This window comes from Anoplopoma fimbria, chromosome 1, assembly GCF_027596085.1.
Source record: "Anoplopoma fimbria isolate UVic2021 breed Golden Eagle Sablefish chromosome 1, Afim_UVic_2022, whole genome shotgun sequence".
Lineage (NCBI taxonomy): Eukaryota > Metazoa > Chordata > Actinopteri > Perciformes > Anoplopomatidae > Anoplopoma > Anoplopoma fimbria.
Genome location: NC_072449.1, coordinates 5,707,605 through 5,719,434, shown reverse-complemented (window position 1 = coordinate 5,719,434; position 11,830 = coordinate 5,707,605). Strand labels below are relative to the sequence as shown.

General features: G+C 44.5%; 1 protein-coding gene across 1 annotated transcript; it reads right to left on the bottom strand.

The window, feature by feature from the left end:
• Nucleotides 1-215: 215 nt before the first annotated feature.
• gap43 (growth associated protein 43) lies at nucleotides 216-11,332 on the bottom strand. Its single transcript, XM_054604646.1, has 3 exons — nucleotides 11,303-11,332; nucleotides 3,521-4,175; nucleotides 216-295 (listed from the first exon to the last, which is right to left on the bottom strand). Exons 1-3 carry the CDS (start codon nucleotides 11,330-11,332, stop codon nucleotides 216-218), a joined length of 765 nt encoding a protein of 254 aa, XP_054460621.1.
• Nucleotides 11,333-11,830: the final 498 nt, after the last annotated feature.

Below are 11,830 nucleotides of genomic sequence, written 5' to 3'. Positions count from 1 at the left end.
CACCATCACCACTTCCTCATAGTATTAGCTTGAGCCAAAAAACGTAACGCTGGAAACTCCCCCAACATGAGAAAACCATTGCCACACAAAAAATGACAAACAAATAGAAACGGACTGCCTTCACATTGGGAAGGCAAAGATCAACCTTTTTAGATTTTTGTTTTTGTGTTATTCTTCATACTCTTAATTCTGCTTTCTTTAGGTTAGACTTTGCCTTAGTCATCCTTGGACTCAGTGCCCTCCGCCGCTGCATCTGCTGGAGTGGCCTCCTCTGCTTTAGACTCCTCTACAGCATCTGGGTTGAGGGAGCGAAGGAGGGTGAATGGTAAATGGAGAAAAAGGCAAAGTGAGAGGAGGGAAATGAGATGTAAGGGTGGAGAGAAGGGGGGACATAATACATTAAGGGTGGGTCGGGGAGAGGAGAGAGGAAGAGAGAAAATTAGACTGTTGAGAGGAGGTTTTACATTGTGCAGTTGGAATAATAAAGCACTATCTGGGTCTTCGGATACTGAGCATCAAAGATTTCACATATCAGCTGCTACTTTTGATGTTTAAAATATTTCAGCTCAAAAGGTTTTCTGTATAAAAGAAGCATACGGTAACATTCAAAAAGCATGAAAATGTGGCTTTAAAATACACAGAAGAAACTGTAATTCCATGCTGTTCAGAAGACGTCAATTCTACTAAATTGGATAGCATGTCAGTCAGAAGATGCAACCTAATGTCTGAAATCCCACATTGGCTGTGTAAATAATAAAGGAAGAGAGTGCTCCTAATGGACCCATGAAGCATTTGAACTGACATCACAACGCTAACAGCAGCATCTCGGCCTGTCACATCCAATACTGTGTGATGCCCAAAGTGTACTGCTCTGTAACAACATACAGTGGTGGCTTACTGATACAGGTGAATACTCCTGAGTAACAATCTATGATACATCCCTAAGCCATTACTAATCGAGACTGTTGAGTAATTTTGCACTGATGCTTTATATTTTTAATTTTAATTATTCCATTCTGTCTTTTTTATCTTTTGTAGAATGCTATTTTGCTGCTAATACATTATTAATAGTGTATGTCTACAGTCTACAAAATCAAAAGTAAAAAAAAAAAATTCCTGATGAACCCTGTCATACAATATATGGGCTACAATGATTTTCAGACCTTAATTTTATTGTTTCGGCAGAGCCTATTATTCAAGACCACTTGAGTGATCTCATCCCCTGATGATCTCATACCCTGATGATCTCATACTCTTTTAATAGAAAGAGGAGACATCAAACAATGACATCATTGCATAGGGGGTTGGGGTGATGGAGTGCATGTGTGTGGGTGTGTGTGTGTGTGTGTGTGTGTAAGGGCACGGCAGAGAGAAAGACAGAGGAGTGGCAATCGTGTCTGTGTTAGCGCTTGGACTAATTGCTGGTATAAGTGTGTGTGTGACTCAAGACAGCAGGACCTCTAGGTAAGAGGTAATTAGCTTGTTAGCCAGAACGACTGCATTCCTTTACAGCCACTGAACTGTGTGATGCAAATGCAATTTCACCCAATTCACAGAGGGAAAGCACATCAGTTCTGGTGTTCTGACATCAGTGCCATCTCAGTTATCCACACCAGTGATGGGAGCTCAAATGCTGACACATTTGCAAATAAGAGTTAGAGATGGGGAAAACAAACGCCCAAACTCTGCTGATCTTTGACTTGGTTTGACGAATCTGCTTACTGATTTCAGTAAACAATGTTAATGAGAACACGACACATAGTTTACTGTAGAACTTGTAACTCAGATATAAAGTAGAGCTGTAAGCACTAGACCTGCATCATTTTGGATGCAAATAATTTACTTATTTGACAACTTCCATTTACGTTGGTATTTTCGTTTCGACTATAAGGCGTGTCGCAACTTATTTTGCTTCAATTCAAAGAACAGTCTGTCTGTACTGTGGTTCAGAGATATCTGCTGAAATGAGCATGCTAGCCAGCTAGCTGCGGCCTTTCTTATAATACAATCTTTATTTCGAGAGGCGATATTTAGTCACTGCAGAGTCCAGTTTTCCCTAAGTCCAACATGAGAGGACAAAGAAGTAGAGCGGCCTTGAGTGACTGTCAATCACGTTGAAGGTATACAGGGTCCAATTACTTTTTTCATCCTCCCCTCCACCAGTATACTACTTTACAACTGTAGGACCTTCAGTTAGCGGAGCTGTAGCTAACTCGCATTTAGCCAGCACAAACGCCAGCTGATGTCATACAACCGATGACAGCAAATTTATATTGTATGGACCTAGTAGATGTGGAATGTTTCGAGCATGGTCAGGTAATACACATTGCACCTTTAACAAAGCAACATAGTTATAAATATTAATTTGCAGTTGGGAAAGCAGATTGTGGCCCTTCTTAATTAGTAGTTGTATGTCAAGTACTGTTTGTTTTTGTGACAGGCTGTCCCTAGTGCGATTCGTGACCAGTAGGGTTCATTAATCATTCATCGAAATCAGAGCACCTGTTATCCCCGCTCCGCTCCATGCAGGGCAGCTATCCCATCGAGGTGGTAACTATGACAACAGGGAGACAGTGCTGCCTAGGTGACCTAGTTTCCATGTAGTTCTCCGGTTGGTGTGTGTTCCCCCCCTCCCTTCCTTCACACCCCCACCTACTCCAGACTGAGCATGCTCCATTAACTACCTGACTGACCCAGTCTGAGAGTCCTTGGACCAGAAAATATGAGTTCATGTCAAGATTCTGTTTTTTATCAATGTCGTAATGCAATTTCATGGCCTTCAAGTTTCTTCTCAGGTATACGTTTCCACCAGAATTGGATGTCTGTCTAATGCTCATTTCTTTTGAATATATTAGCTGATGTTTAGGGTCTAGACAGCAAAGATATTATCAAATATTTTTGACCTGATCTGATTCGTAAGAAGGATTTAATGGGGTCATCCATTTCCTCCTGTTTGATCATATAAATCCCCAAACATGATGCTTTCTCATTAAGCCAACAATGCAACCTTGCTTCCTAACAATGACTCTGATCCCTCTCAAGATAACACCAGCCCATTGTACAACCCTGCATATCTATCCCAATCTCCGCCCCTTCAGCATGGAGTTTCCATCATGTAAAGTCTGAGATACAAGGCTGTCTAATCTAATATTGAGCTGTGTCTCTGTGTTAACCAGTGAATGGTGGCGAACTGCCAAAGATCTTAAAACCCCAAAGACTCTACAAGCAGTTGTTTCCTGCAGTGCCTGCCAAGCACACTACGGAAAGGCTTGACTTTTCCCTGTTATTTTTCAGCAAATAATAGGTGAGTGTATTTGGGATTATTTTTGTGACAGAACAAAGTGCTCTGAGGTGCATGTGCACACCTAAATGTTTGAACCTGAGATCTTGAGAACATTCTTCTATATCCTATCCAATTGGACTTATTGTATCTGGCATGTGTTTGTGCGCATCTAATTGGTTTTTAAATGAGTCCTGCTGTAATAAATGAAAAGTAATAGCTATAGTTTAATCTGCATACCTTTTGTTTGGTTCGGCTCCTCCTTCTCAGCTGTCGGGCTGACAGCAGCAGGCACATCGGCTTGTCTGGCCTCCTTTTTCCCCTCGCTCTCCTCTTCTTCCTTCTTCTCCTCAGCAGTGACCGTGGTGGGACTCTTGGCTGCCGCCGCTGGGGCCTCCACCTCTTTGGGCTTCTCCTCGACTTTCTCCTCCGCCTTTGGCTCCTCTTTCGGGGGCTCAGAGGGCGCTGTGGCGGCCACGGGTGAGGCAGCATCAGCAGCAGCAGCAGCCGGTGCTGCCGATACAGGAGACGTTGCGGCGCCCACAGGAGAGGCAGCAGCAGCTGCCGGAGAGTTAGCTGGCTTGTCTGCCACTGGGCTTTTGGCTTGGCTCGTCTCCGCCTCCTTCTTGGCCTCCTCTCCTGCAGCTTCCTCCTCCTTTGCAGGTGCCTCCTCTCCCTCGGCTTTCTTTGCCTCCTCTCCCCCCTCTGTCGCCTCCTCTTCAGCAGCAGGACTGTCTCCCTCCTTCTCTTCCTCTCCGTCTTTCATCTTTTTCCGAGTTATGTGTCCGCGGAAGCTGGCCTGTATTTTGGTGGCAGCCTTGTGGGCCTTGTCCTCGGGTTTGTTGGTGGTGCCATCCTGTTCAATCTTCTGGTCCGCATCCTCATTCTTCTCCACCTGGTAGCCAAAAGAAGGTACAGCAAGTTAACATCTACTGTAAGCTATCAAGTAGGTCCACTGGAAACCAGCAAGGGAAAGTACTGATTGTTATGCTAAAAACTTGCAAAGAATCCCTTTACTGGGGGAATATGTAGATTGAGAAAGATCATCTCAAAGTGTCATGCTGGCAAGAAATATGTACAATTTAGCATGAATTAAAAGGACAGAAGTCAGAAAAAGACATAAGTATATGCTATGAGAGAGGGTTTATTAGTTAACTTGTGAATTTATGTACTGATAGGCATTACTGGAAAACTTTAGATTGGGAAAGGTTGGGTTAGGTTTCAGGACTGGTTTAGAATTGAGTTAAAAGTGTAGGACTGGATGAGGAACAGGGATAGGAACAGGACAGGGCACAATGTAATATTGAAAGGGGTTCCATGATATTACCTTCTGTAACCGGGTCCATAGCTGTCCATCAAATAGTGGGTTGTGCTATGAGTCATATATATCTAATGAAAAGAAATCAAATCAAATAAAGGAATGAATGACTGGCACTGAAAGTGGCAAACAAAATGAATCAGTACATTCAAAATGAATAAGCATACAAATCAAGGTAAAGTGTTCTCTTGCCAAAGCTCAAGAAATCAAAAGCTTAAAATGTGCACCAAAAATGAATGTGAATAAGCAGCATGAAGCAAACATAAACTGTCAAAGACCATGCAGGCAGTGCATCATCAGTTAGCCAAATGATAAAGATGTAAAAAATATCTATTTTTGTCCTTCCAGGTATCAAGTCTTTGTCAGGATCCAGTGATTTATTTGACAATAGAATAAATCTACTGGATTAGATCATTTCATGTGCTGGAAGGAGGTGATTTAGTGTCATTGTGAATCAAGAGAATACCAGAAGTGTGTGAGGGTTGTCTCCACGTTATAAATTGGATACACTAGCATTTGGTGAACGAAAAATGACTAAGGTTTTTTCAATCAAGATATGAAGTTTATTTTATCCACTTGGTAATAGGGTTGAAATGGATTCAGTGAATAATTAAACTTGAATGTATAAATTCTCAACGGCATTCATTGATGTCCCCTGGAAACCCTGCTAATGATATCTTCCAAATTGTAACCAAAAAAATGCAAGCATTCAAAATTGAGACTCTTTCTCTAAAATAATGAGCCAGTCTCTATCCTCTAGGTACAGTAGCTTTTCTACTGCTCCGTCTCTGGCTGCTAGGGAACGAGCTGCCTGCTAGAATCTCCTCAGCATTCACTGCCATACCCCTCCCAACCATCAAAGGTTACCTTGACAACCAGAGTGCTAACTCATCACAGCGCTGTCTGCTGGTTGGTGCTATGAAAGACTATATGTCACCCTGATTGGCAGTGCACCTGACCCCTCAGGGGATCGGGCCAATAGGAACTCATAAATCAGGCGGGGCAATCAGCATGGATGAGGAGGGGTTGTGTGTGATGCAGCGGCAGGGTGCGGCGAGGGGGCCAGTGGGGGGGGGGGGGGGTTATTTGTATCAATGCTCACGGTCCATGTCAACTGAGAAGTGGCATCTTCTTTAAGGTCAGTTAATTTGAGTGGAAATGGTTTTCAAGATGCGACTCGGTAGCTACATCCATCAGTCCATCTCCTGATATCTGCCGTCTCTAATAGTGTCATTATATTGGATATGAGGTTTGACTTGGACACCTGCCTGCCTGAGGAATCGCCTCAGCGAGACATGATTTAAGAGCCAGAGGCCCTGAACCAACATGTCTTCTTCAGGGTCAGCGTGTCAGTCCAATATTGGAGTAGGGAGGCCAAGGTGCAGCTGTGTTGGTATATTCACCTCCTACACCTTTATTCACATGCCATCCCCAGGGTTCAGGGTGTAAATCCTGCCCGGGGCCTTCCTGCGGTACTTAATATACACCATCTTCCTGAAGCAATTTTGTGCAATGTGAAAAAAAACAATCTGATACTGCTGGCTGTGGCTTTACACTGCTCCTCAAATATAGTGATTTATGTTTAATTTATTAGAATAAACTAGAGCTGTTGACTTTACAGTCGATCATTAAGTGTGGAAATAAACTTTATCGAGTGTCCTTCTATTAGAACAGATAGCCAACAGATAGTGGAGACAGACAAGGCTTCATCGGCACACCCTTCTGCTCTTAATAATATGCAGGTCTCTGGTGTCTTATCAAGCTTTTACTATGTCTGATCTCATAGGTACTTAAGATTGCCAAAAAAATTGACCCAAGCACTTAACTCTAAATAGAATTACTTACTGCCAGCATACAGTGAGTCAGAGAAAGAGAAAGCGATGGATGAGGGTGTTTGGGAATATGGCGGTATGACATCATTGTTGGAACGGGGGGTATGTCATCCACTTTCGAGATTTGGGTGTGTACGAGTGCAAATGTAATAAAATGCCAACAGAGTGCCAGGTGATCTCATATCAGTATGAGGAATGGGGAGGAAACATCACCATCATGGTTTGACCATAATTATAGCGTCATCGTTTGAATTATTGATATTTCTCTGCATGCATCACCCTCAAAAGTGCTGATGTCGTCTGTTTCCATGGACCATAAGATTCAGTACTGAGCATCTTTGACCTGTCATATGAAACTTAAATATGCTGTGATGAACAATGTACCTGTGGTTAATGACTGAGATAGTTGCTACATTAAGATCTTGTATAATTTAAACAGGCGCATTATTTAAAATCGAGAATTGCTTCTTGACTGTTAACTGAACCCCGGTCACGTACCCTCCTGCAGGCGCTTTTCCATTCGTTGTGTCTGTGCGGCACAAATTTCCATTCATAAATACAGCAGCACCTCCCAAAGGTGCAGCACACCACACGGTACACTCCCTTTAATTCTTCACACCAATGATCTCGCCGTTTAAACTCTTCTTTGATTAATTTGCAGTGAGGAAATATATTTGCATTATCAGGTTAATCAAATGTCTTATTACAATTAGCCTGCAGTATTTCCCTTTCGAACGTGGGCTTTCTGGTTGCCATGGCTACACTAAATTAACCACTTGAAAATGTTTTCATTATCCGGCAAAAAATGGAATGTTTTAAACATAAAGTAGATTTCTTGCATCATTGTAAAATAGATTATGCAATCCTGCAATTATAAAAGAATAGTGCAGCGACATGAAAAGCTTCTGTAGGACACTTCACTATATGTAGGTGACAAATAATCACTCCATTCAGAATGTAAAAGCACAATAGCTCACAGGTTAATGTCTCTTAATACAAGAGTGCCATTCACCAGAGGATAAACGCCTCTATCTTTCTTGTCTGTAAAGGTAAAAAAACAGCCGTTCTAAGATGTGTTCATTGCTCTATCTGAAGGCTGTTATGTGTCTATTATAGCTTTGCCGGTGCTCTCTCTCTCTCTCTCTCTCTCTCTCTGTCTGTCTCTGTCCTTGGGTGGGCATCGGTGGCTGCCGTGAGAACCACACCCGAGAGTCAATGGCTTATCCGACGGATCCATAACCCCACACACACACACACACACACACACACACCATCCCCCAATTGTGACACACAGTAACAATCCGCCACCTTCCCACTGCCTCATTGCCAGTGCCATTAGGGAGTTGTTTCAGGTGGGGGGAGGAGGAGGAGGAGGAGGAGGAGGGGCAAGCCGAAATGGGATAAGACATGTTGGAGCGGTGGGGTTTATGGTGGTTGTATTACCACAGAACCGCTGTTCACGCTAATGCACACAGCAGGCGTGCATATAATCATGTTGGTTTTTTTTTTTATTCTTATTCTGATCCATTCGAACGGGAGACTCCCTTTTCACCTCGCCGCTCCACCCAGCTTTGGATCGAATGCCTCTAGCAAGAGGAGAGAGAAATATTAATATTAAGTAAATAGTAAGGTAATATTTGCATTTATAATGGTGGAGCTTTTACAGAGGCCCATTAGCACAAACCCAACAGGTGCAGCAGCTAAAATGTATTCCATCCAAAGTCATTTTAATATGTAATTATTAAAGATTTGTGCATATTAATTTAGATATTGTAATTGATAAAACATAAAGTGCATTGGCTTATTTAAATCAAATGGAAAAACTCAAACATTTGTCTTATTAACACCTTTCCCAAACAGGCAGATGGATAATATTAGCCACTGTGCTGGTGGCACACATACTTTCTGCAATGACACTTCTCTCCTGCAAATCCCAGCATGATTGCAATGGCTGTCTGCTTTTCTGCAGAAGGCATCCAGACACTAAAAGAGCCAAGACTAGCTGCTGTCTGCAACTGCTGAGTATCTGTCTCCTTCTTTCTCTCTCTCTCTGCCATCTTTCACTCTCTTTCTCACTGAGCAAACTGCTACCCACTCATTCTCTCTCTCTCACACACACACACACACACACACACACACACACACACACACACACACACACACTCACACTCACACTCACAGACACAGCAGAGCACCACACCCTTTTAGCCAGCTATCTCCTGCAGATGAGGAGAGGGGGGCTCAGGTGGTGACTGCCACAGCCCCCGCTCGCCATCGCTCGCCATCTCTCTCCCTCGCTCTCTCTCTCTCTCTCTCTCTCTCTCGTTCTCTCCTTTGACGGTGAATTGATGAGCGATGTTAAAGGATGCACTGCTTCTTTTATGACGGCCCGGGAAAATATGCTCCGTGGCAACTAATAAGCGGCCATATGCCGGCGTCATTACATCTTCTGGAGCAGCCTTTAATTCAATTACATTGACTCTCCGCCTGAACAAAGGCTCCACAATCGCCCCTGATCTCATAGGGGATGGGGGGGAAAGGGGCAGTAGGACTGAGGAGAGGGGCTAGTGCAAGTGGAGAGGAGCTGGAGGAAATGGGCTAGTGCAAGATCTGGAAAAATGGGCTGTGATTTGGCTGAAGCCAGGCTCTTGGGAAAGGGTCATTGAGTCCATGGGGAGGAACAGTATGAGAGGAAATAATCATCTCTAAGGTAGCAGACTGAGTCTTGAGTTTTGGAGTGATTAAGGCTCAAGGTGAAAGTGGGGGCAAGACAGGCCCTGGTGACAGGAGGAGAACTAGGGATGGAGTTTGGGCGGAGCTGGAGAAGACTACCTATGGGTGGGATTTGAAGAACAGGTTTTAGGAAGAAATGGCAGCTTTTGGTAGGTCTGCTGATGGAGGAAGACCTGAGTTCAAGATGTATTAGGAAGAACTGACCCAAGGACAATAGCATCTTTTGTGGTGCTGATTTTTTTTTCTTCTACAACTGCATGAAACTGATCAAGTTGAAATATTAAGCTGGGGGCTGGGGCTACCGAGCAGACCTAAATGAAGTGCCAGTAGCCACTCCCATGGTGAAGATGTTGCAAAAGCACTTAACACTCCACAATGGCAGGACCCAAAGCAATGCTGCCATGTTTAAAAAGCAGCAAACCAGGCTCTTTGCTCATCCATCCATGAAGACCACGGAGTCTGTCTGGATTAATTTATGCCTCTGCTCCTCAAAAGCAGACGGCAGGAGGATAAGTGCTTGTAGGCCGGGAGGACATTTTTCCCTCCTTTCGTGAGAGGCGCCAGCTCGAGGCGGCGGCGACGGCGTTCTGTGGGAAAAAGCCGGTGCCTCACCCACATGGCTGCAGTGTGCAGCGCGCCGGTTTCCTTTCTTTTGATATTTCTCCCCTTTTGCCCCTGCCCACCTCCTCCAACCGTCATCCCCTCGCTCCGTCACCAGCACATTCGCTGCCGGTTGTAGCCGCCATCCAGTTCCCCTCTTTGCCTTTTTTTATGCTTTGCTGCATGCCTGCCTCTCCCTACCTTCCCCCATACCTTGAAACCTCCCTCCCTGTCTCAAGATTTTTTTTTTTATCACCTCCATTTGTCTACCCGCCAGGTTCCCGTTCGCTCTATTCCTCCCCCTCCATCTACCTCCATGTGTACCGGCTACATTCCACCCCGCCGCTTCTTCTCCTTCTGCCTGCCTGCCTCTCTGCATCCTGCATGTCTTTCAACTGGCAAGCCCAGCTTCCTTTCTCTCTCTCTCTCTCTCTCTCTCTCTCTCTCTCTCTCTCTCTCTCTCTCTCTCTCTCTCCTCCCTGCCAGAGTTATTATGACTCATCCCGGCTAACATTTAAGAAGCAATCAAGTGGCATCAGAATCCAGTGTGTTATGAGTCCGATAAAATCACAATCAGTTTGAGATAGCAGCAGGAACCCTGCCCTGCTCACACACACAAAACCACCATGATAGCTGTTGAAATTCAGAATGAAGCACAGGAGGGTGCCACCTTCTTCTCCACTGTCCAGACCCACCCGTTTCCATGCAACACCTTCTTTTTTTATTTTATCATTTTACTCTGGCTCTGAGACTAGCCGTGGGTTATTTTAAACTACCCAATACCAGCCTTTCACACCCTTTAAATGAGTGCACACTTCATAGTACCATCAATTGACAGCATCCACTTATAAAGCTGGAGGGCTATGATAATCCATTTAAACTCATTTATTCCCATTGTATTCCCCAGAGGCCACTGACATGATGGTGCTGCTCACTCAATCCGTACCCCACCCTTTTTTTCCCTCTCTGTGGAAATTCACTTTCCTGTGTCACCCATTTCTGCTCAAGATAACAGAAGTACAAAAGTAACTAAGACCCCCATTTAAGGCATCAATTAAGAGCACAAAAGGTTTGTCAAATTAATGAGAATCATCATTAACAATAGCGAATCAGAGGAGTTCGGTGGAGCTCCTGAACAAATGAGGGAGTATTTCAAAGACAATACAGAATCTATCAAGTGCCTTCCTTTAATCTTTCACTTTTTTTTCCAAGTGCATGATCAATAAGAGGGGATGCCGGGTAGCCCAAGATCGAGTTACAGTCTTGTGCCTCTCTCTACAAGTACAGTGTGAGGTCTGACAGGCATTGTGGCAACATCCATTCATGCGGGATAATCACATTAACTAGGCGTGTCTGGGCTCCGTGGATAGACTTCTGTAAAGCACAATCAAGGCCCGGAGTCAAAGCAAATTACACTCACATTCTCTCTAATCTCTCCTCCTGACCACAAACCAACAGTCACAAAGTTCAGAGTTGAAATTGTATCATTTTGTCATGAAAGAGCAGAAAATATTGATGAGGAAAATCAGAGCAGTTTACCGGTTTGGTCCTTCTTATGCAGCACAGCATAGTTGAAGTTGTTGTATCCTCCCTTTTTTCTTCTCTGCTTCTTTCTTCCCTTTTTTCCTCCCTTTCACTTCTTCTCTCTCACCCTCTCTCTCTCTCTCTCTCTCTCTCTCACTCTCTCTCTCTCTCTCTCGCTTTCGTGCACACACACACACTCTCTCTCTCTCTGTGGCTGTATCAACAGCTAAGCCGCCCAGTGCATTTACTCATCCCAGTTTGCACACACACGCTCTTCAGTCGGTCTGCCTGGGCGCACCTCTCTCTCTCTCTCTCTCTCTCTCTCTGTCTCTCTGTCTCTCTCTCTCTCTCTCTCTCTCTCTTACTCGATGCCTGACAATGACTACAAGCCCACCCTTTAAACCCCTCCCTTCCCCTCTCTCCTCCCCTCTTCTCTCCACACTACCCCCCCCCTCCTCCTCCTCCTCCTCCTCTTCTTGCTCATAGTGATGAAGCCCCCCACCCCCCCCACCCCCCCGCCACCCCCCACCCTCCACCTCTTTT

What these genes read in the sequence shown, in the direction of transcription:
- gap43 (XM_054604646.1), bottom strand. Translation starts at nt 11,332, where the DNA reads ATGCTGTGCTGCATAAGAAGGACCAAACCG. An exon ending in GCATAAGAAGGACCAAACCG is followed by an intron (nt 4,176 to 11,302) that starts GTAAACTGCTCT and finishes TTTGGCTACCAG; the next exon opens with GTGGAGAAGAATGAGGATGC. An exon ending in GGAGCCGAACCAAACAAAAG is followed by an intron (nt 296 to 3,520) that starts GTATGCAGATTA and finishes CCCTCAACCCAG; the next exon opens with ATGCTGTAGAGGAGTCTAAA.